Consider the following 25,744-nt stretch of genomic DNA (forward strand, 5'->3'; position numbering starts at 1 on the left):
TAAAAATGTTCTGTAATCATAGATTACAGCCTTCTAGCTTTCAACTCAATTAAAATGATGGAACAGCAAAAAGAATTTAGAGACTATTTCTTCTCTGGATTATTTCATATGGCCAGAGGCTTTTTCTGCAAGGGAGGCTGCAACCTGTGAAAGAGGTATGGTTCCCTTAAGGAGAGATGATTTGTGTCACATACAGAGGTGTGTTTGTAGCTGAAAGCTGGTTTTCTCACACTGAAAGATGTTATGCTAACGAGTTTGCTAAAGCCTGTTATGAAAGATCTGGACCCTGACTGCTTCTGCAAGTTCTTGGTGCTTAGCATCATCTATACCACTGGAGTTGGCATGGCTCTACTGATGTTGGCCTCTTCAGGGGATGCACTGATTTTTCCTGGCTATAAAATACCCTCAAAATAAATTCCTTTGGAATCAGAAAGGTACCAATGCATTGTAGTTGCATTTGCCTGTTTTCAGAGCAGTGAATGCTGCAAAAAGTTTTATAGAATGGTTTGGGTTGGAAGGGACATTAGAGATCATCCAGTTCCAAATCCCCTGCCACAGGCAGGGGCACCTTCCACTAGACTAGGTTGCACAACCTGGCCTTGAACACTGCCAGGGATGGAGCAGCCACAGCTTCTCTGGTCACCTTGTGCCAGTGCCTCAGCACCCTCACCTTCCTTATATCTAATCTAAATCTACCCTCTTCTAGCTTTAAGTCATTTCCCTTTGTCCTGTCACTACATACCTTGTAAAAAGTCCCTCTTCAGCTTTCTTGTAGACCCCCTTTAGGCACTGGCAAGCTGCTCTAAGGTCTCCCTGGAGCCTTGTCTTATTCAGGCTGAACAACCCCAACTGTCTCAGCCTGTCTTCATAGGAGAGGTGCTCAGTCTGTGATCATCATCATGGTCCTCCACATTTCCAGCTTTATTCTGTATTAGAACAACCTGAAAGGAATAATCTTCAAGTTAAATGCATGCCTGGAGTACAGGCCATGTAAGATGGTGCCAAAGACAACTTGCTTTGCAAGCTGAAGACAACACATTGTCCACAGCATTTATTTTTCTCTATAATCAATGTACTTAATTAATCAGCTGCACACTGAGAAAGTGCAAGGTGGCTAATCACCTTAATCATTAAGCAGTGGTATTAATTTTCATTTAAGGCATCATCCATGGAAAGTAAATTAAGATTGCTGAAATGAGAAATGCACAGGAGTGAAAGAGAGGAAATAAGGATGTTTATGCATCAGTTCTGGCTGGTGCTTTTGAGATTGGCTTGTGCCTCTCTCCAGGGTTTCTCCAAGTAAATTTGTTTTGAAACATTTTCCTTTTTCATTTGGGCAAGAAAAGTAGAGGAAATATTTATTCCTCACCGTTTACCGTGGAGGGACCTGGCATTGCATTGTTTTGGGTGTTTTATTACTTCCCTTTCTGCAGACCAGTTAACTTTCGGAACTGGCCAGAAATCTTTCATTAGAACAATATTTTTACTAGTGAAAAGCAGTGTTTTATAAAGTGTTCATGGGAAAATAAAAGTGAAATGGTTTTATTTTGGATCAGTTCAAACTCCTTTTAAGTATTTGACTTCTAGAACACAATTAAACCAGCAGCAACAAAATCCCACTCTGGTATATGGTCCACTTGGGAGAACAGGGTCAGATACACAGTGCCCTTGAGCAGTGCACGCCATGTACTTTTAAACCAAGTTCAACACAATGAAATAAAAAGCTTCTGTTCCATTAAAGTGAAAACACCACGTTTTGGGTTGGAAAAGGCAAAAACAGGTTTAAAGATTTTTCCATTGATTTTCTAGTTTTCAAAGAATAATTATTTCAGCTGCTCATACTGTTTAGGCCATAAACCAGTGTTGAAATCCCTTAGTATCCATCAGCATCGAAATGGAATTTAATTAAAGTTCATACTGTAGTTACATTTTGGCTACCAAGGTGTCACCAGGGAAGGCTGAATTAGATGGTGCATGTGGGGAACACTAGTGTAGCACAAAGCTGCATCAAAATTTGACAGAAGTAAAGACTTTCAGGCCCGGTGGTGATTTTAGCAAGGAGAGTTTCAAACCCACTGTTAATTAGTGAGCATGCAACTGATTTTAAAAGGAGGGTTTTGGCCAAGCCCTGCGGATATGCCGAACTTGTAGGAGACAAGAGCAGGGAGGCACAAGAAGTCCGCTTTCTTCTGCAGAACCGTAATAACCTCAACAGAGTAGATGAAGATGCAGATGATCTCCAATACCTTAAACACCTCTCTTTCACTGTGTCTCTGAATTAATTTGGTTAGTTCGAAATTAATTCAATTTTTTATGTCCCGGCTCTTCATCTTGACATGGTTGTTTGCTTTGCATTGTTTGATTTTAGTTATATGCATTTGTGTTCTCCATGTTAACGTTCTACTTCTCAGTAGCTATGGTGGTGGTTGATACTTTAAAACACCTGCCATGTTTCAAATTACTTCGATTTAAATATCATGTTCTTCATTTCTGTTGCATTGCCAGCAGAAGCAATAAACATAATGAACATCTCTTACAGGGGAACAGAGTAGTAGTGCACAATGTCTAATAAAATGTTGGCTTTGTTGAAGTCACTGGTAGTTTTCCCATTAAATTCAGAGCAATCACAAATTTGGCAGCTTATATAAATAACAGGTTTCTCATGTTGGCTTTGCTGTGTATTCCTTTCTTTTTTAAATCATCGCAGTATGAGGCAGACTCCCTTGCTTCAACTGGGCAGATAATGATACCATGAGCTGTGGAAACATGACTGCCCAGGGTACCATGTTTTGTTGTAAAACAGGAGCTTGTATTTGGTGGAACTTCAGCCACTTCCAGTGTTGTGTATCTGTTGTTTGGGGAAAGTTAAATGGATATGGTAGTCCATACCTCAGTCACTTTTTCCATGTGCTGCCCTTATTGCTTACTCATAAGCTTTGATGTAAATGGTGGATCATTGGAAATGCTGTGCAGGGCCAGTTGGGGTCTGGATTTTATTAAAGAAGGTGAATCTCTCAGTGTGTGTGAAGGAAAGCACAAAGGTTGTGCTGTCTTCGAGGACTTCATAATTGCAATCCTAGCCCTTGTTTTTTAGAATCACTTCTTGTGAGAAACTAAATCACTTTAATTCAGTGGCACGTAACTCAGTTGCAGAATTAGTCAACAGTGATACTGTGTCTGACTGAAGTAATTGTGAATCTTTCAGTCAGTTAATGATGTCTGGACATTGCTTAAATTACTGTGAAAACATCAGCTGTGATCAAGTATACTAATCTTTAAGAGAAGAACCTGGAATGATCATGTGCTATTTAAAAGCATAAATACTTGAAAAGTGTAATATGTGTGGATTTCCATGAGCATCTCTGGGCTGAAGATCCTACCCCCTGCCCCTGAAATCTTGGATTTAGCTGCCCACTGGTTTTGGTGATTTCACACAGAATAAACAAGGCAAACTTTTTAATTAATGCAATAGCATTGGTCTACTAAAATCCGTGAGAACCCAGCATGTCTTGACAGATTTTAGTTGCGTTTTTAACACTCCCCTGGGAAGCTGTCAAACTATGCTAATGAGGTCAGCACACAACTGGAGTAAGACAGAATAGATCTGCAAGACCTTTTAACTCTAAGGCACGTAGATCAACCTGTGTTTGCTTTTTGTGACTAAAGAAATGTAGATAGTATTTTGCATTATGGTTTTTTGAGTTTCTTTCCTGAAATCTTCACCTCCTTTTGATTCGGTTACAATGTCCTTTCTATGTGTCTATTCATCTTCCATATCCATGCAATTTAGGTGAAACACCAGTTGAGGAGCTGTTAATGGTTTCTTCTCTTGTCAACTGGGAAACCTTTCAAAAGAAGGAAACACCCAACCACTTCTCTGTCTCATCTGTCCTTACTTTCAGCCCCGCTGTATCCTCCAGATATCTCTTCCTGTCTTCTCTCCATAACCACAATGAACCACATCTGTCTGTGGTAGCTGACTCCTCAAACCATCTAAACCGCTTTGTTTTCCCTCTGTTTTGTTAACAGTAGGCTGGTGTGACCTGTTGAAGTGATCATGTGTAATATCCTGCTAGATTTGTCTTATGAGTGCCATTATAACCACAGGTGCAGTATTCCTGCACTTTGCTGTGAGCATTGCAGATAAGTGATCAGTTTTTAACAACTCTGACTGTGATGCCTCAGGGGTCACAGAGAGCAATGTGGGTGCGAACGCCTGCCAGCCACCCCAGCAGCAGGGAAATGCTTTCTCTCCCAGCAGTCTTTACACAGACCGTGTCATGCTAAATGACTGGATTTGAATGACTGCTGAGTTTGTACTGCAAACTGGGCTAAAGATTCTCTTATACTGATGGGGAAAATTGTCTGATCTACTAAGTGCCCCTCAAGAGACCTTTGTGCTGGGTATAATCTGAATCCTGCCTGCTGTGTTTGCTGGGAGAGCCCATGGGCAAATTTTGGTAGACTTTGGATGGGGCTCATTGACAAGAGCAAGAGGGTTTAGCTCCCCTTCTATTTTAGCTCATCCCTCCAAGAGGCTGAAAGTGCTGTCTGCCATCAGACCACTGCAAACACAACCTTTACTGCAGCTCAACACCCGACTCATATTTGATGTACTGGCAAACTTGCCAGTTATTCCTTACGGGAGTATAACTAAGAATAGTGGACCTGAACCTCATTTCTCTGCTGCCAGCTTTATACCTCTATTACTCTCCACTCTCCAGCTTTAGTAGGTCACACTAATACAGAATAAAAGTATGGGGGGGGGGGGGGGAAATCCATGTATTGGAAAGGGAATGTGGGCCAGGATTTTAATGGAACACTAAAGCTAGATGAAATGTGTGTTCATGCTATTTTTCAGTAAAAAGTCATTGCACAATTTGTATTTGCTATTATGATAAAATAATCCAATTGCTCAAACATCTGTAGTCACACTGACGCCAGGTTTTTCCTTCCCTCCTGCCCCCTCCCAGAATTAAAGAAATCAAGAAATTCATTCCACAGTCTAAAGCTTTGAAGGTTTAACTTGGTCCGTGCTCTGATATATTTAACAGTAACTAGTTGCTTAATTTATTTTGATTGTATTAATTGAATTGTCTTAGCAGTGTGCTTCCCTATGAACATTCAGTACACGTTTAGTATTTTGTAGGTATAGCATAAAGATACTTATACACCTTCTCTGAAAATTAAGGAATGTTTGGCTGAGCAGAAATAGGTTGGGTTTGTTTTTCAGTTAACTTGCTTTTGCCTTCAGAGCTCTGCCTCTACGTAATTAACAGTTGGTGATGTGCTTTAGGTTTCCTCCACGTCAACCTGAAAATTGTGGAGCACACTAATGCCAAGAGGTGAATTGTGAAGCAGCTTCTTTATTATAGGCACAAGTTCATCTGGCCGCTTGCTTTTTAATAAAGTCTCATGCCTGCCTCCATTTCTTAACGCTTTTTCCTACGTCAGGTGAAGACACAGGGGAGCGGAAATGGGGGGTATTTCAATAAGCTAGCTTATAAATAAAATGTTATTAAGAAGAAAATAATTCTCTACTTCTTAAACATCCTGCCCAGCCTAAATTGTCTCTGGCTTTTTGTGATTCTTGGGTTGTTTTTTTTGTCCAGTTTGACTCTATACCTCTGAGCCAAGTGTTAGCAGACAGCCACAGAGGGTTAGATGACATTTAGCTGAATGCATTTGGATTTTCATTTTGTTTACTGGGAAAGCATTCAACAGTCTTGGTGCTTAAGAATGGAATTGATAATTTCTTCTGTTCTTTGAAGCTTGAAAAGTCTGTGCTTAGGTCTACTGGCATGGTACACATCACTGCTGCGCTGCCTAGGAGCTTCATCCTCATGTGAAATATGAAGTTGGTTTAGCCACAGCTTTTCTCTTTGAAGATCTTTGTGTACCAGCCAGCGATGTAACTCATGTTTGTTTTCTGATTCTGTCTGCGGGGGAAGGAGGAAGGAAATTAATAGGGAAAAAAGCAAAATAAGAGGTTGTGTGCCATTATAGCGCCAAGTGATATGTACAGAGGATCATCAGTTACTTGAAAAAGGAAATCTGTTTAGTGTAGAAGCAGAGCTCAGTGTAAAACTATCTCAGTGAAGCGATTTGTCTTCATAACTGCAGCTTTAAAAATAAGGCCACCTTAATGAAGATAAATATAAATGCTGGCATGAGTCTCGGTGGGTTTTTTTCAGCTGCATTTTTTGTTTGGTTTCAAACCTGGTCAGTGAAAACGTTTCAGCTTTGCAAAATAAGAAGTTATGTCAGAGGTGGGACAGCCAGTAAGTGTCTCTCTATAGTTCTAACAAACTGGATTATTAAAGTTGTTACTGCCAGTTATCTTACCTATTTTTACTGTTCTAAGTTAAATGGTTGTCACCTGTTGTTTGTAGCCAGTTTATCCTTTTTTGGTCTTTTGACCTAAGCCCAGATGCTTGATGAGTGTTGAGGAAATTCAAGTATGAGCTTTTTCACTGATAACTACAACATGAAACCACCATTGCTGTGTGCTCTCTATGTGCTCCTTCTGTGGCCAAGCAAGGCCTCTGAAACCGGAATACCAGGAGGGCTCATGGGGACCTCAGGTATTATTCAGACCCAGCACACTTCTCTGCTCCATCTGTTTCAGGTGATGCTCTGATGTATTATTTGGAGGCTGAAAAAGTGATGCTGCTTATTCATTATTCAAGATCTGGCTGGTGTTGTCTGGCTGACTACTTTTATGATGTACCTGTAAGAACTGGGTAAAAGGCATTCGTTCCTGGAGGGAGCTGACAGTGAATTTGCTCTTTAAGGTTAATATTTTTGAATGCAGCCCATTACTTTGTGGATATATTCTCGATGTCGCCAAGGTCTTGTTATTTAGGACATATAAATTAGTTCATGTAGAGGCAGAGATATTTAAGCAGTTGCAGGGGTTTTTTATTTCCATTAAAAAAACCCCAAACAAACAAACCACAGGCCAAAACAAACTAGAGCAGCATGCTTCCCTGCAGAGAGGAGAAGGCTTACTCTACGACTGCTGACTTAACACAGCGCTTCTGTTTTTCATTAACGACTTTTAAGCCTTATAGCACCTCTCCCAAGCAAAATATCATGTTGCCTCCCTTTTTGCCTCCTGGTGAGCATATTCCCTTTTCTTAAGCTTGTGTGTACAAAGCTGAATTTCATTTTGCAACCACATCATGTTCGGTGTTATTTTAGTACAGTTTCTCTGAGATGCTGTATGTTGTAATTTGAGCCCAGGGGTTTGCTTTGCTCTTCAGATCAGTACAGAAATCAAACAAGCAAAAGTTATCTTTCTGCCTCACATCCCTGAGGATTTGCAGTTGCCTGAAGATTGCAGGACCAGGTGCCACCCATCTTATAAATGTTTCTCTTCTTTTAGAAGGTACAAATCTCTGGGCTATTTTCATCACTGCTGTAACATCACGAACAGAATCAGACTGTGACTATCAGGACATGCGTCTTTAATTGTTTGTCTCCTGGACTAGCAGGGGAGCATAGGCACATATCTTGAGTTAGGGAGAAAAAGAGAAGTATATGTGAATTACACTTCAGAGGCTTGTAAAGCCATGTAAGAATTTATGGGCTTGCTGCATTATTCAAGGTACATAATTTTATTACAGATCTGAGCAGCGCATGGGACAACTGATTTATTGTTATTGCCATATTTTACATATTGAATGTTTTAGAAGATTTTACTGCATGTGTTTTAAAAAGTACAGGGCAGTTCTTTGGGAAATGCCAGTCTGAGCTAATTTTTAAGGAAAGCAGAATTCTATACACAAGCAAAAGTAATCTATTCATGCTGTGGTAAGCAAGCCATTACTTGGTAAATGATTGAAAGCATCTCATCATCTGATCCATTACTCTTCTGTTAGCATCTTATTTGAGTTAGAGGTTAGAAAGTAAAAATACAGATATGCCTTAAAATAAAATACCATTCCTCTCTGTAAAAGTATTTTTATTATATAATACACAATGTGTATAAGTAATTGCATGGCTGGTGATTGACAAACATCAAGTTCAGATCACTTTTGAGCAATGAACTGTTTTTGATTGAGCATGCCTGATAGGATTCATCTCTACTATATGAGTAGTCTAAGGCTAGACTAACCTATATGCCTAAAACTGGTGGCTTGAGTTGCTCCCTGGAAAAGAAGGCCAGGCAACTACCTTTGACACTGACAACCAAATATTAGACACTTCAAGTCTAAGTAACTGCCGGTTTGGTATTAAAGCTGGAAACAGAATCGTCTGAATTGAAAAGCAGAATGTTTTCATTTCAGTGTGCTGTTGCGGATCCTCATCTGCACTGGTTTTGGTTGCTGCCTCCTGTGTTCCTTCCCTTATTAAATCTCCATGTTAGCAATGAATTCCCTCTTGCTGTCTGCGGGGGAGCCCAGCCTGTGGAGGAGAATGGCAAACCACAGATTTTAATATTCACTTCCCAAAACTCATGACAGATTAAATATTGTAACTATGCACCGAAGCAGTTTTCTTTTAGGTTCAGTTTTGAAACTTGATTCAATTTGTCACTGGTTTATGCTTTAAAAAAAAATAAAAAATATATATTTTAAAAGGCTGAGGTTTAGATATTTGGGGATTTGATGTTTAAATTAGGAACTTGAAGCAGACCATTTGTACTTGTCGCTGCCGTTTCATTACCCATTCCACTGCTTCCATAGTGTGGGCGGAATATTCCTTCATGAAGCTGAAACTCGCTGTCTTTTCTCAAAGACCCTAATGAAGACAAATTTTGCAGTCAGCAGTTGTTTTCTTTCCAAGAATTCTTCTTAATTTTGCCTGTTTTGCAAGCATGGTTCCTGCTACATTATATATCTTTTTCCTTTGAGTGCAGTGATCCAAAATCAGGCAAATAAGAGCTACAGGTTGTGGGAGAGTGCTGCACAACTTTGTTTATAGCCTGCCTACAGCAACCTCTCCGTAAGCTGACATTTGATTACATGGGATGTACAGCAGAGCTGCAGTCTGCTGTATAGAGTGCCTGAATCATTCATACTGGAATCCCTTTGCCTGGCACTTCTCTGGACACGAGTGGTACCTCTGTACAGCTAGAAGGGCTTTACTGGTCATAATTTTTGCACAAGGGAATTCTAGGGTCAGGAGCCCTTGATAGCTACCACGAGGTGCTGGCACATCTAATGATGTCCTGAAAAACCAGCATCACCAGACCCAGTTTGAACTTAGGGTCTATTTATGTAAGACTATTTCTTCCAGATGGGAAAAAACCCCACAGCTGACCTATGCCTGAGATTAAATTCTTATCTATACAATGTTCTTAGAGTGAAAACAGAAGTTCTGACTGAACAAGAAACTGGCAATATATTGAACTAATTACATTTAGAACTGAGTTAGACCATACCTACCTGAAAGAAGTGATCAAGAGCCACTGGAACTAAGCTTAGTTATTTGCAGCCTGCATAGTTTCCAGGCCAGGTCTAGTCCAAGGCAATAGTTTAAGAAAATTTCTTTAATCTAAGAAAGTGAGAAAGTGATTGAAATGCATTTCTCTCCAAAGGTTGCCAAGCCAGACTCTGTGACAGGGTAAGTTTTATCTGCTAATGAAATTACTCAGTCATCATTGCTATTTTGACTTTACCAGAAGATGTGATTCTCCTGCTTCTCCTTGCTAGGAGTAGATACTGCACTTATTAATAAAGAACAGGACTGGATCTTCTGTTGACTGGCTCAATTTTTTTTTTACAGACAGTCTAGAAAGTTGGCCTGTTCAGCCTGGGGAAGAAAAGGCTGCATGGAGAACTCATAGCAGCCTTCCAGCATCTGAAGGGAGCCTACAAGGGTGCCAGAGAAGGACTCTTCATCAGGGACTGTAGTGATAGGACAAGGGAATAAGGGGTTTAAACTTAAACAGGAAGTTCAGGTTAGATATAAGGAAGTTCTTTACTGAGAGGGTGGTGAGGCACTGGAATGGGTTGCCCAAAGAAGTGGTAAATGCTCCATCCCTGGCAATGTTCAAGGCCACATTGGACAGAGCCTTGAGTGACGTGGTCTAGGGTGAGGCATCCTTGCCTATGGCAGGGGAGTTGTAATTTTATGATCTTAAGGTCCTTTCCAACCCAAACCAGCTCATGATCCTGCCTCTGGCAGCAGCCAGTAGAGGATGCTTTTTGTGCATCATGGTCACCAAGTCTGTGTGGTATCTACCTGATTATGGCCTCCAGTTTCTAGCATTCACTGTTTTATGGACTGTTGGAGAAGGAGGAAGCATCTAATACCCCTGCTGGATGTATCTCCAATTTGTCTAACCACATTTTGATTTCATTCAGGCCTTTAACTTCTGTATTGCTAAGGGTCAATGAATTTTGTAACTCATTACATGTTCTGTTGAAAACTACTTGTTTTCTGCAGCTTCTAAATCTCCCCTTTGGTCATTTCTATGGATTCCCAATAGTTGTTGTATATGAGAAGTAGCAAATAATAACTCACCATCCACCTTCTCTGTGCTGTTCATAATGTGTAGACCACTGTCCAGTTCCACTTCTTTCTCTTGCTGAAAAGTCGTGTTCTGGTTACTCTTAGCCCGTATGAATCTGTGCTGTTCAAAGTGCTGTGTAAGCAGTTGTGGTAATTAAAAGAGGTAAATTAAACATACACCTGGGCACAGAGACTTATGAGCACTGAGAATTTGTGGCTATAGCTGACATTATTGGAAGGCGTCTTCAGGCAGAAAATCAGGGCCTTAGTTTGGAAATATAGAGGGGTTAATAAGGATACTCAGAAAGGGATTCAGCTATATCTGAGATCAAGAACAGCCATGCGATATCCATGCTGTAAAACTCTGCTCCATTGAAATGCTGCAGAATTATTTATTACCTTTGCTGAATATAAGCAACCAGGTTTTCTGAAGCAATCACCAAAGAATCACACAAAGAGACTTAGTTTCGTTCTCCAAGGATCAAGGACAGCGTTGTGTCTGTTTCATTCTGGCACAAGTTTTTGGGAGTTAGGGGTTTTGAATGCAAAACCCAAGGACTTTGGTGATACCAATGGACTGTCTATTCCTGTACCCCAGGAACTGAGAATCTGCTGAAGGGGAATGTTTTTAGGAGTAAAGCTATTCAGCCACAAGTCTCAATTTATCTTCAATAGCATGCTCAGCCAAATCTTAAAAAGAATACGAGTACACATTAGTTAAGAATTAACATAATTATGTTCCTTGAGTATGGTGTTTATTAAAATATAAACTCTGTGAACATGCACTTGAGAGGAAGCTTCTAAATATTTTTAAAAGCTTAATTTTCAGTCACCCTCATTTATTTTTTCATTAAGAGAGAAGAAAAAAGATGGCACTTGACTTTCTGAAACTTTCCATTTCCTTCTCAGATATAGCATCAAAAAGTTGCTGAGTGTCCTTAACTGTGCTGATACAGCACATTCCGGAATGGTTTAGATTTATATGAAAAGCAGAGACATGGTATATAGCATTTTCAAAAGTGCCTGAGAGCCACATTTATGAAGCTGTTCAGACAAGTAAAAGACAAGAAATTATGCAAAGAGATTTTCAGGCGGATATGCTGACCATTAATGCAGTTTTCACATCTGGATTTTGGGAAATTTACATTCTTAGGTATTGAAATGTTTTTAGAAATGGCACAGTTTTGACTGAATCGGGCTGAAAGTGAGTTTTTCTAAAAGAATTCTCTGATGGAAAACCCAAGCGCCTGGTCACTTACACCATTTGGAAAATAGGATTTAACCTTTTTCCTGGCATACCAACTAGTGTTAACACCTATATACTCTTATAAGTGTCGGTGAGCAGTCCCTGAGTACTAATCTGAGCTCTGAAACCACCTTGCAGTTAGCCACACTGTTTGGAAGTATTAGTCGTCCACAGGATGCTTTGCTCTCCAGAAAGCATCATTCCCCAGACTTGCTGGTGTGGGAAACGGCCCAGCACAGCAGGCACCGGTTTGTGTCCAGGTGCATCTCACAGGATGAAGAGAACAGTTCCCTAATGAGTCTCAGCTCCCCCTTCAGTTTGTGTTCCGCTTTGCCCTGCATATCTGTTTTCCTGCTGACTTACTGAACTTCTTTGTGTTCTGCAGAATGCCAAAGCCAGCTACGACTTCAGCAGTAACGATCCCTTCCCCTACCCCCGCTATACAGATGACTGGTTTAACAGGTAGGTGGATTTTGATCAGCCTGCTCTTCACTTTGGTTTGCTTAAGAGATTCTAAGCATTTGCTAGTATTTTCTGCTGAATTCAACGGTTGCCAGAACAGAAGGTGCAGTCTCACTACTGCTTGAAAATTAGAGGTTACTTATGACTTAATTTTCTTATGTAACCTCTAAATAGCGCTGAATAACCATTTTAGGCTTCATAAATGAAGCTGCTGCTTCTTCAGAAGAGTATATATTTGTATTTTTTGAGTGGGTGATAGTCGTATACCTTTTTCTGTCAGCTATCCTCTGACATTACAGTAACACAAGTCTTTATAGATTGGTTTCCCATCTGCTGTGTCTGAGGCGGTATCATACCTAGCTAATTTTAAAGGGAGCAAGCTGGAGACAGGAAAAGGCTTTGGGGGAAAAAGGTCCTTTCATCCAGTTGTAGACCAAGAGGCAGAGAACAGCATGACATAGAATGACCAGTTTAAAAAACAATTAGACCTTACGTAAAGCTCTGAATCATCTGTCTTTCACCTTGATTTAAGGACAGTGTGCATGGGTAGCATTTCAGGGCTGATTCTGAGATATTTCTAGCTACTGGAGGAGTTAAAGTCCATGTACACCAACTGGGAACCTGTTCTATTGTGTTTATAAACCTGGAAGCAGCAGTGTTGCTGTGCTTCTTGTGTTATTTCTCCTGAATGCATGATGACTTATGAGGACTCAGTCCTCCTTCCATGTGTTCTGACCTTAGGCAGTTTCCAGGAAGAGAAAGTCTGGTCCTTAAGTTATGGTATAAATAAAATGGCCCTAAAGAAAAGGCTTCAGATTTTAGAAAGTGTGACTTCTTTTTTGTTTCCTTAAACTCATTTTTTTCTTAGAATGGAACAGAAGCACATTTGGACAGGGTTTTTAAAAACCACAGGTGTGTCCTGAGTTCTGCCTCTGCCCCATAAAAAAGCCCATTCTGTCAGGCTTCTAGCGAGTTGTTAATGTAGTCAAGGATGCAGAGTCCAAGGCACACCTATAAGGTGTGTTCATTACCCGGTGATCGCAGCATCCAGCATCTCTAGCTCCGCAGCATGCTCCCCAGGGTCCCAGGCAGGTTCTGGCTTGGATTTGCAAAAATTGGTTTAGGATATTTTCAGTGAAATTTCCAAAGGTCTCCTAGATGTAGGTAGAATTGATACTGACAGCATTTACATAGCAGCACCACTGAGATTTTGGAATGTATATTTGAATGTGGTTTTCATCTCTAACTTATTCTGGCTGTATGGATGGCCTCCGAGTTTTGTGTGGATTTTTTTGGTTTTCTTCCTAAAGAAATAAATCTTAGTTCTGTCAGTGAGACACAACAAAGGGGAGCAGCTGTGCTTCCACCTCAGACGCAGGCTTCCTGGAATGGATCAAACACATTTAGGAGCTGTGATGTCCTCCTTTGCAGTCTTGCCATTTTTCAATCAAAGCAAGATGCCAATGAGATTTCTCCTTGATTTTGGGAAAGGACATCTAACACTTTTAAACTAATATGAATCCAATTAGTGAATGGAAAGTCAGAGAAGGTCTAGGGCTCTAATTTGTGAAGGTCTGCTGCCTTTCTTGCTTTATTTATGCAAAGGATCTTCGTAGGAGAAAGATACCACTTAGCTCTGAAGCAGCACAGAGGAAAATTAAATTTAGCTTTAGTGGGTAATGGTAGTTTCTGTCATTTTCAGTGTGGAACCTCATAAAACTAAGTGTGTTCTGCCAAGCCCCATTAACACTGACTGTGCTGCTATCAAGTATTTTATAGTGGGGCACAGTTACCAAATCCCATGTGTTCTCTAAGGTGGCCCTGGAGGCAGAATTACCTCCTAAAGTCTCTTAAAATGAGCCTCAAACATCCTGGATGTCAAGGGTTATAGTCTCTGGCCCTTGGTGCCTCTGACTTAACTTAAGGCACCCGTGTGAAGAACTGAGAGTGAGCGGCATGGTCACTGGTGACCTGATCTGTAATTATTGAGAATGACATGATTGAGGTTTTCAGAGAACTCCCAACACTTCCTTCTGTTTCTTTTCTTGAGGGGATGGGGACCTCAAGACAAGGAGAGGAAAGGAATGCAGATATAGCTTTGCAGATTTCCTTCATTATTCTTTCCAGAAAAAAACCACAACAAATATATATATATATATATATATATATATATATATATATATAAAGTATAGCATTCTTTCTCATGAACCTTGAGGTTTCTATAGTGAGACAGGGTATTTTCTGCTTTTCATGGTAAGTCACAGGAGCAGCACATTCAGTAAAGCATCCCTTTCCTGACTGTACAGTTCAAGAAGGCTTCAATGAAGGCTTCATGTTTTCTCCAGGCCAAGATACAAACCATCACACCACATCCAACTGCTCAGGAGTAGTTGTAACTATGGTTTTCTCTGCATATTTCTTTGCTATACTGTTAATCAGGCTGATGAGCTCATATATAAGCTATTATTGTAACTTCTGAAGTATTATTACTGGTAGGTTACAACTGTCTGCCTGTGACCGTCTGTCTGTCCATATGTGTAGCTGCACGGATGTGTCTGGACAAGAGAAACCTGCAGTAAAGGCTCCATTTTGCTCAGTTTGCAGTCAGTGATATATCTCCCATTGAATTTTATGCATGCAGGAGGATCAGACTCAAAATAGGATAGCATAATACCCCTTTTTCCATAAAGAATACATTTCTATTTGAGCAGTTCAAGTGATTTGTGGAACTAAAAGCAGAGCACTGTTCACCGAGGGGCTTTTGTGAGCTGCCAGCTGCATGTGCAAAGTGTCATTAGACTTTAAGAAAAAGAAGGAGAGGTTTTTGCATGGAGTATTTCATTAATTGCAGCTGCTCTTCTTGTAAGCACAGATTCCCCTTCCACTTTGGGCTTTTTAAGGCTGCTGCAAGCACATTGGCCTTTCCATCTAACAGATTTTCATATTTGTTTTTCATAACCACTGGCCTACGAAACCAAGTATAGTGGGTTTTGAAAGGGGAGAGTGTGGTACTTCAGGCAGAAGATTGCAGTCAGGCTGTTTAGCTTCTGTTACGGGGACAGGCACATGGATGACTGGGCAGCCAAGAGATTTATTCCCTTGCTTACCCTACTGACTGCTTGACTGTGTCCAGACCCACACTCTAGGGACCAATCTGAGACAGAGGACACTGGGTGCAATATGGAGAAAGGGCTGTGTCTGAGCCTGAGGAGCAACGGGAGTGTGAAGGAACCTGAACCAAGCCCCATTCCCAAAAGTGGAGGGAGCCCCACAGTACTCAGACTGTTTTTAGGAACCACTTTGGGATTTTTTGCCGTGGTACAAATAGCCAATGATTATTTCCACTCCTGTATATTCTCTCAGATAAGAGTTACTTAGTAGGGCAAAAATTATTCACTATCTTGGAAACCTGTATTCTTCAGAGGTAAGAATGTCCTTTACTTACTATGTCCTTTACTTACTATGGATCCAAACAAAATACTACTGAATCAAGGAAAGAGCTCCTCTTGGCTTCCAGACAGCTCGTATTAACAGGGTAAAAACACCTGCTTACCTCCTCCTCATTTTTTCAATCAGTACAATGAAAACGACATCATAATTGAGAATTTATATAAACAGATTTAGCAGCTCTTTCTACCCACAGTGTGACAACACAAGTGTCAAGGAGAAGCTACAGCCCTACTGCTGGTTCTTGGGGTGTTTGGATGCAGGCAGAGTGACACGTTCCCCAAAACAGGAGAATGCTTTTCCTTGGGCAAGCACTCAGATGATCAGAAGTTGGCAATGTCATGTGAATGAAAAGGGGATAGTGTTTGCCCCACAGAAGTGTCCCCTTGAGCTTTGCATATTTAACTGCTGCCCAGTGCAAGCAATTGAAGAGATCAAGATAGGCAGATTGTCCCAGCTATTGAGGCTGAGCTCTCCATAGCCTTCCCTTGCAGACAGCTGAAGTTAGGAAGGATGGATTGTGTTCCTTGCTGTCTGCAGAAGGATTTTCAAGCAGATGAAAAAGAGCCTCCAGGAAAATCTCTGACTCCTTTAAAAATCCATGTTGATGGACACAATAGCATTGGCAGTGGGTGGTAGAAATAGAAATAGTTTTCAAAGACAAAGCAGAGTGAAATCTTCATAACCAGTACAGGTATGTCATTTAAGCCAGCTGAAGGCAAAACTGTTTTTCAGTTGAATCACCCTCTCCCACCTTAGTTATTTTATGAATGCTCATGTAAAATGTTTGCATTTATATGATGTTTATGGAAAATGTTCTGTGTGCTAATTTATGACTTGCTCTATGTGCTAATACATGGTTTACGTTTGAAGCAACTTGTTCATAGGTAAAAATATTCTTAATTGTTTTCTATCCTCTAGTTACAAATGTTGAAATAATAGTGAAAAGGTGAATGTTGGAGAGAAAAGCTATGATTTGTGCCCATGACATGGGTCACTTCGTACAAACCACAATGGGTTTATCAATGATACATGAACAGCAAATAGGTCTAAATTGGAAAAGTCTGCTATTTGCCATTAATAATTCAGCCAAATGCATTTCCACTGAATCACATGTGATTTTTCTTCTCCCATCAGCAGCACAGTGTCCAAACCCTGAGCTGCTGGAGCAGGTTGACTTGCAGCCTCCATCATGTGGGCCAATGCAGAGAGGCAAGGTGGAGGATAGGACCTTCTGGTAAAATCTTTTCACCAGGAAGGCCCTAATACAGTTCTTTCCCTCTGTGAGAGGAGGAGCTCACCTGCAGTGTCACAGAGGTTTTGCAGCCCAGCATCAGCCAAGACAAATTTTAAACAAAGCCATTTATTGTGCTCTGTGGCTTGCAGCTAGCCCACAGGTGACTAGGTAATGAATGCCTAGCAACCGTATATGTTTTTCACAGTTCCTTGAACAAGGGCATGAGGGAAAACCTGCTTGATTGTTGAAAGAAATTTCTCCAGCAGCTGAATAAGAAATCTGTATCACTCTGCTCCCTTTGTAAAAGGAGCTCACAGGAGATCTTCACCCTTTCACAATCCTGTGTATGTTCGAGGCCACCCATTTTCTTTCATGGAGCTGCCTTTAAAAATGCATTCTTCCAAGTACAGCAGGAAAAAGAATGTGTTGCTTCTCACCCTTTTATTAATATTGTGCTCACCTTTGCCAGAGATGCTTAAAGAGAGAGAAAGAAGAAAGGTTATTAAAACAACACAATTCTGCTGCCTCCTGTAATGGTTTGTCTGGTACTCCAGATAGGCTTTATCATACAGCACTTGCTAATTGCATGAATCCTTAGCATCTGTAAGAGCAATGCCAGTTTCAATGCACAGTTTTAATGCACAGAGTGGATTGATGTGAGCAGCAAGATGGATTTATATTGATTCAGCATCTTAAACTTACAAAAACCTGACAGCAGCACAGGTTTCATCAGTTTCTCTGCTGCTTGCTATTTTTTAAAAACTAGATTATATTGTCCATATTTATCTTCTCTGTAGTTTAATTTCTGTGATGAACTAGGAGAAAGGAAAATGTCAACTTCCTTCCTTCAGGACTGCCTCACAGCCACTGCCAGTTAAAAGGTCTCTGTTAACAGCTGTGAAACACTTCAGAGATGCCAAGTGTTCTTGAAATGCCGTGTGTCAGCCCAAACCTGGACCACTGCGTGAGAGTTGAGACATTTCCCACTTGAGCAGAAAGCAGTAGCTCCGTGACAGCTGAAGCACCTTGTCAGCTCTCCTGGGAATTAGGCATTGGAGGAGAGGGGTGCACGTGCCCTTAGGTCCAGCTGGCTATGGGCCTGGTTAGCCAGGCCACAGCTCTGCTGCTGGGCTGTGCAGTGACCATTGTGGCTCCCTTCTGCTACTTCAGCTTGATACTGAACCCACCTCTTTCATAGCATTAATACTGATCTTATTTTTTCACATTAATACTGATCTTATTTTTTCACATTAATACTGATCTTATTTTTTCACTGTTTACAGTGTTTTACACTGTTTCTTGTGACTGTTAGTTGGTAACAAGGCAGAACCCGAGAGTTTCACCTGGGTTGGAGCAATCCCAGGCACAGCTACAGGTTGGGCAGAGAAGAGATTGAGAACAGCCCTGTGGAGAAGGACTTCGGGGTGCTGGTCAATGAGAAAATGAACATAAGCCGACTTCAGTGTGCGCTTGCAGCCCAGAAAGCCAACCGTATCCTGGGCTGCATCAAAAGGAGCGTGACCAGCAGGTCGAAGGAGGTGATCCTGCCCCTTTACTCTGCCCTTGTGAGACCTCACCTGGAGTATTGCGTGCAGTTCTGGTGTCCTCAACATCAAAAGGACATGGAACTGTTGGAACAAGTCCAGAGGAGGCCACGAGGATGATCAGGGGGCTGGAGCACCTCCCATATGAAGATAGCCTGAGGAAGTTGGGGCTGTTCAGCCTGGAGAAGAGAAGGCTGCATGGAGACCTCATAGCAGCCTTCCAGTATCTGAAGGGGGGCTATAGGGATGCTGGGGAGAGACTCTTCATTAGGGACTGTCGTGGTTTAAACCCAGCCAGACAGCTCCAGACTGTTCCCAGGCTGAAAGTCAAAACACAACTATGCGCCAGCTACCAAGAAGGATAAAAAATTGACTGCTACTGCTAAAACCAGGACAGGGACTAGTGATAGGACAAGGGGTAATGGGTTAAAACTTAAATAGGGGAAGTTTAGATAGGATATAAGGAGGAAGTTCTTTACTGTAAATGTGGTGAGGCACTGGAATGGGTTGCCCAGGGAGGTTGTGAATGCTCCATCCCTGTCGGTGTTCAAGGCCAGGTTGGACAGAGCCTTGGGTGACATGGCTTAGTGTGAGTTGTCCCTGCCCATGGCAGGGGGGTTGGAACTAGATCTTAAGGTCCTTTCCAACCCTAACTATTCTATGATTCTATGAGTTAAAAAGGAAAGGTCTGAATAACTTTAAAACTAAATGAAGTGTAAGTATGGATGTTAACCTTAGAGCAAGCATCGTTTATACTGTGGAAGGGAGGTTGGCTATCTCCTGCTTCAGGAAGGAATGAGCTCATCCATGTATCCAAGTACAGCACTCAATGGTTTGCCATGGAATGTTTCTCCTCTGAAGCACTGTGATGCCAAAGCAAGATTGCGGTGATCCAGCCCAGTTCAGCACATGAATTACCTGGGGTTCATGTGATGTCTCCCTCTTCCCTTTTGCAGCCATGGGACAAGGTGTGCAGGAGAGGTGTCTGCTGCTGCCAACAACAACATCTGCGGCGTGGGAGTTGCGTACAACTCCAAGGTGGCAGGTACAGTAGCAACTCAAGGTGTAAATGGTCATTAGGCCACTCTGCCTTAGGTAGAACTGTGGAGACGGGGAGCGTTGCCCAGGACAGGACTGCAGGTTGGCACTGGGCCATGTGTTTATTACTTTTCACAGTAGCTGAGGAGAGGAATTTCTCCATGGTTTTGCCTTTTCAACTGAGGGCTTTATATAGCCCTTTAATAAGAGAGGAATCTCTGCTCCTTCTTAAGCCAACTCCTTTTGGCATACTGATTTTCGGTGTTTCTTCCCTGCATAGCTGCAGAATCCTTTGTGACAAATCTCATTTTGCAGGAGGTAAAATCTAAGTTCCTGCTGCAATTAGAAACTGCTTGAAAAGGCAAATCCTATGCTGCTTCTATTCTTTAGGCTCTCACCAGGCAGGGCCTGCAGTGCTGTAAATCTCTGCAGTCGTTGGTTTGCTTTATTTTAACAAGGATGCAGAGTGGTAAGAGCAGATGAACGGAATGAAGTGGGTGGTACCTAGCACCCAGCATTCACACGTTGGGTCTGTTGAGTATTTTTACTTACAATTAGCTCTTGTCTGCGCTGATAGACTGAATATAGTGCTAGAAGTGAGTTAGCCTCTCAGCTTGTGTCAAATTAGTTTAATCTGAAGTAATTCAGTTTTCCCTCTCTAAGACTTGCATGAGAACCGAGGCATAGCAAGCAGAGATAGATGCTTATGAATTTCACTCTCATTCCCCAACCTACACTAAAACACCAGTGTGGATGCAGCCACTGGTTCCTGGGAATGGTTCACAGTGTGTGTGCATGGGCAGCTCTGCTCTGCTTGTCAAGGCCCTTTTTCACTGCAGTGTCAGAAGATTTAGGGAAGGCCATATTTCACCTGTCACCTACAGGATCGAAAGCTGAATCTCTGCTTTAGAAGGGCGCCAAGCAGTGTTTGCTAAGCTGTTACCCCAAGAAGTATTAGTGAGAGTTAATAACCGGCTGGGCAGGTCCAGAGCTCGTCCCCTTTCTTGAGGAATGGTAACGTCCTCTTCAGGGATGGGACATTTCACAAAATTTCTATTCTGGCAACAGCTGTTTCTAGAGGAGTGTCAATTGAGGCCGCTTCTGATGACCACCAGCCTACAGATAATCTTCCATACGTGCCCACTTAGTAGTAAAATCCCCAAAGATTTTGGAAAGTCACAGCCTTCCTCCCTAAGGGCAGTGCGCACTTGGAGCACCACCGTGTGGTCAGAGGAGATGTGGAGTTGGGTAGAGCTATGAGTCTGCCGCTGTCGTCGCTCACTGTCTGTGCTTGCAGGTGGAATTGGATGAGGCTTTGAGCAAGCTGGTCTAGTGGAAGCTGACCTTGCCCATGGCAGGGGGGCTGTTACTAGATGATATTTAAGGGCCCTTGCAACCGAAACCATTCTAGGATTCTGTGATTCTATGCATTGGAAGTCAGTAGCTAAGGATCTGGGGCATTGTGTGTTTTGCTTCTTGTACCTCTTTTTTGCCTTGAAGTCAAACCAGATGGTTTGGCTCTTTCTGTCATTGCTCCACCTCTCCAGGGTCAGTAATTAATTCTGTGGTTTCAATGCAGACCTTAATTTTCCAAGCATGTGACGGGATTTCTCACTCATTGAGTTTGACTTCATCCTTTCTAGCTTGAATTAGCAGATCAGGAATATCCATCTTTGATCTGGTTTCTTTTTGATGTTTATACCACTTTTTCCAGCCTCGCAGTTGGCACATGGTTTTTACGGACCATAGTAAAAGCACTGGCTTCCAAATCAGGGTACTTGCTGCCATTCACACTGTTTGGCACTGTGGTATTAATTTCTGTCCCATCTGTGTCCTAAAACTGTTGGTAAAACTGAATTTCAACTCAAAGCTACAAGTGAGAGTTGGGATGTATCGGTGGTTACTCAGGTCTCATTTAAAAGGCATCAAGAGTTTGGCTGTCAATGAAACTGTCCTATGTGTGGGGAATGATAGGTGTAAGAGCTTCCAGTGCTGTCTTTGTCACACTCTGGCTTTTTTGCGGCCAACACTTTGAGGTTTTATGAAGTTGGCATGTCCTAGGTTTGTATCATTTAATTTGATTTTTACTACAGTATGGGTTAAAGGAAGCAGGTTTTAGTTTGCTTTTTTCCTCTAAGTACTGGCCATATTTTCTATTGTGTCTGCATGTTGACACAATGATATTTTTTCCAGGAAATTGTTACATAGTGTGTTTCCCCTCTCTGATTAAATTCTGTAAAAGAACCAAGATAAACAGAAAAAGTACTTGGAAAAAGTAATGAAGTGTCGACACATCCCTGAGTGTAAATTAGAGATGAGGGAGGCCTTACTTGGTTTTCTCTAATTGTTACAAAATACTATTTTAAATACTATTAGTATTATTTAAATGCTATGAAATGCTGAGCTTGCTGAATACTACTGTTTTTAAACTGATTTCAAATAGTAGATGGAAAATTCTATGTAATAAGGAAGCTTACAATTAGGTGCTTTGTCTTTCTGGGCCACGCTGCGTTGCTGTAATCCTGCTGGGTAAGCACACTCTGGTGAAATGTGAGTGGCGAGTGAGTAGGTGCAACTGCCAGTGAATTAAAATACCTGTAACTGGGGGATGTCTCCAGGTGCTGAGATTTCATCTTGTGCTGGGTAATACATAATTCATGTTTATGTTGATTACAGGTATTCGAATGCTTGACCAGCCATTTATGACAGACATTATTGAGGCTTCCTCTATCAGTCATATGCCTCAAGTCATAGATATATATAGTGCCAGCTGGGGACCAACTGATAATGGAAAGACTGTGGATGGACCTAGAGAGCTAACACTGCAAGCAATGGCAGATGGTGTGAACAAGGTAACAGTCTTATTAAATAATCTGGTTACTGGGCAGAATGATATTTACACACTCGTGCTGAAACCAATGACTTGGGGACACATGGTCCTCCTACAGATGTTGCAGAACACAGTACAATTGTGTCAACTATCCCAACTTTTGAAGGTCCATTGATGTTGTGTCTAAAATATTGTGGCATTGCTTTTGTTGTATGTTCTAAGGGTACAGTGCTGTCTTGCATGGAGCTGTGTTTATCTCTCATCAGCTTACATGTGCTTTTTGTATGGAAATGGAAGAGCCTGATCTTGCGAATATTGCTGAAGTTGAAACATGCCAGCTGTACTACTGGTATCATATTGTCTGTTTGGCTACCAATTTAATTATTGGTTTGGATTTGTAGTGTATTTCAGGTCATTATTATGGCTGTGGTTGAACCACAACTGTTCAGATGTCCATGGGGTAATATATTCCCCAGTAGCAGGAGCCTCCTTGTTTATTCCCACCTTTCCGCCTCCTACTAGGAACAGTCTATGGTCTATGTTAAAGACACTCACTATCGTTCTGGAATCTCTTAAACCTGTACTCTATTAGAAGATTGAGTAAAATGTGTGCCACAACTCAAAAAGAAAACAAATCAGTCCAGAACAAACAGACAAACTTTGCATGGCTCTGTCTCCGTCTCTTTTGTGTCATGCAGCTGCTCTGATTCTGTAGGGAATGAGCCTCCTCCCCTTGATTGATCATAGATGGGTTTCCATAATGAAAAGATCTGAAATTCCACAGAACATCTGAGGTGGTTTTGTGTGGGAGCTCTGCAATTACTCATTTTTCCATCCAAATTATTTCTTCCTCTTACTCGTGCCAGTTTCTCCCACTCTTCCATCACCACCTCGCTGTGAGACACACATTCAGTTTACCATGTTTTGTGACATGATAATTAAATCTACTGCTGTGGTAAGTAGTGAAGCATCTAAAGCTTTCTCAAATCTGGAGCCTCAAGTGTTTTGCCTGTAACAGATAAATTATAGTCATCTTCACGCTCTTGACGATAAAACTGGCAATGTACTGCAATAACACAGGAAGACTTGTCACCAATTTCTCATGAGTCTGCTCAGTTTTGTAGTATAAACTTTACAAACCTCTGACCAGCTCAGAGTCCCTCTGAAGTCATCTTAACATAAGCTGTGTTTTTTTCTCATGATTTACTTTCATTTATCTAGTGTTTCCATAAAGATGCCCCTGTTTTGGGGAGAATCTTTCTTAGGTATGTGACACAGTTGATATATTTTTAGCAACACCTTATGTCTTGCAGTTAGTGGATACTTGATCTTTCTTCCACTAAGGTTGGCTGGAGAAGAATAAACTCTGAATATAGAAGAATTCCCATATAATTCTTGTGTTATTCACTTCCTATGCAGAACAGAAAAGACACTAATAACCCTGGCAGGATAATGCAAACTAAACTAAATGAAGGTATTTTACCCCTCAAGTGAAGCAGATTTTAAATTGTAGTCATGCTTTTTTGTAGTTTGGTATTTAAAAGATCTTCTCATTAACTTGCTATCCTATCACCATATGCTTCAGTTTTTGGAATTACACTGTCATTAGCAGTCTCTTCAAATGTTAAGTATAGGAGAAAGGGTTTTTCTCTTCTCCTCTCTTGTCTGGTCACAGTCCCATACTTGGGAATGATGGGTTTATGACTTTTTTAATGCCTTCCCCTCAGAAGTGTTTGTGATTCTCTTTAAGAAATATATTGCAGTATTAGATCAGAAGGGGCCCTGGGATCTTAGGTTGAGTGTTTGTGAAGGAGAGAGGGATGCTGAGCTGCACTCTGGGGAGGATTGCTCTTGTACCTTATCAGAAAACATAAAATGATCAGGAGAGCCTGCATTAAACCAGTTCTGTCAAACAGCCATTGAGGAATTAAAGAGCAGAAGGAATAATACTGGGTCCTACCTACCAAAGAAAGATATTGTTGTCCAGGGACAGTTGCACTTGATTTTATAGTGCCAGTGTCCCAGCTATCTCCTGGCAATACTTGCACAAAAGAAGAGATGCTCTACCTCAAAAAGACCTCTTTGCATTGGGGTCATAACTTTATCTACCCTCATTTTCCTTATTACATTTCCTGTCAGAGAATTTTTTTGGGGGTATAGATTGTTCTCTTTTTGTAGAGAGCCAGATTTTCTAGAGATATTTCAAGATGTCAGTGGATGCTGGGTACTTTCCATGGTGCTTTGAAAAATCCACCACAGACTTTCCCGCATCTAAAGCAAGACTAACAAGCCTTTTACCTAGTTAAAAACCCTTTTACCTAGTTTAGGTCTATAACACGTGCATCAAATTTTCTGTTGGCTGTACAAATGTAAACCTAGTTTATGATCATTTTTTTCAGAATAAAACCCCCTTTTATTAAAGAGAAATGTATATTTTACAAGCAGAGACAAAGAAATGTAGGAATTCCTTTTCTCAGTCTAGAGCTGATTCTCACCAGAGTGATGGTTCACAAATTAGTGATGAAGCTGAAATATTGGCAGGGAGGAAGCAACATGCTGAAAATAAAAATGTGTTATTAAACTAATAGCAATACTTTCAAATGTCCTGGAAGGAAATGTCAGATCTCTTGCACAGAGCACGATTAATATCCTTACTTCTAATGCAATAAACTACGAATAAGTAAGTGGGAGTGATACAGAATTCATGCAGGGAATGTGCAGTTAGCTGAGTTGGCAAACACAGGTAACATTTACCTTGTTATCATCACTCTTGGGAACCTGGCTCAAGAAGAAACTCACTGACAAGAGTTTTGTCCTTCACCCAGACTCCATTCCACTGTCATGTCCTTTAGAGGTCCACTTTCCAGAGCTGCTGTGATGCTAGGGTTAACTAGTCACCCGATAATGATAAGATGAAAACTGCAGAAACTGAAAGACTCCTGGTTTATATGTCCATGTTCATGGCTTGAAGCCACGGAACCAGAACCAAGTGGGTGAAGACTGATTTATCTTCTTAGCTTTCCTGTTTCCCGTTCTTGGCATTTCTTAAGCTAATTCTTGTATTCTGTCTTAATCACACCTTCAAATTTGGTGTACTCTTTGCTTGTAAGGTCAATAAAGGCAGCGCTAAAGTAACATGATTAAGGACATCAAAATCTGTCCATCGCTCTGGCAACTATGGGCTCTTTTGCTAACTGCATTTCTAAGGCTGAACACAGAGGGGATGGCGTGTGTACGAGCTTGGTTGTCAGCATATAATACACGTAATCAGAAGGCAGTGGGAAAACTACTCAGGCTGCTTTTTTTCTTATCATTTTTAGTGCAATCTACACCTCACTGTGTTATCGCATGACTTTTGTTCAGGGGCAGTAGTCAGCAGTATGACTGGGTCACTGCATAGCAGTAGTTGCACTACAAAGATAAATGAGCTCACAGCTGAGTTAGCAGGCGCTTGTTAACAGGTATTGAAAGTTTCAAAC

The 25,744-nt window shown here is 41.3% G+C and overlaps 1 protein-coding gene across 1 annotated transcript in view; it reads left to right on the forward strand.

The window, feature by feature from the left end:
• PCSK2 (proprotein convertase subtilisin/kexin type 2) overlaps positions 1–25,744 on the forward strand; it is a 108,557-nt gene that overhangs the window by 62,472 nt on the left and 20,341 nt on the right. The window contains exons 6-8 of the mRNA XM_062610990.1: positions 12,093–12,169; positions 19,354–19,442; positions 22,112–22,287. Of these exons, the coding sequence (XP_062466974.1) occupies positions 12,093–12,169; positions 19,354–19,442; positions 22,112–22,287 (342 nt within the window). The remainder of the gene's footprint in view (positions 1–12,092; positions 12,170–19,353; positions 19,443–22,111; positions 22,288–25,744) is intronic.

The sequence above is a fragment of the Pezoporus occidentalis genome, unplaced genomic scaffold (genome assembly GCF_034315485.1).
Source record: "Pezoporus occidentalis ecotype Australia unplaced genomic scaffold, CSIRO_AGI_Poc_V1 ctg10, whole genome shotgun sequence".
In the NCBI taxonomy this organism is placed as follows: domain Eukaryota; kingdom Metazoa; phylum Chordata; class Aves; order Psittaciformes; family Psittacidae; genus Pezoporus; species Pezoporus occidentalis.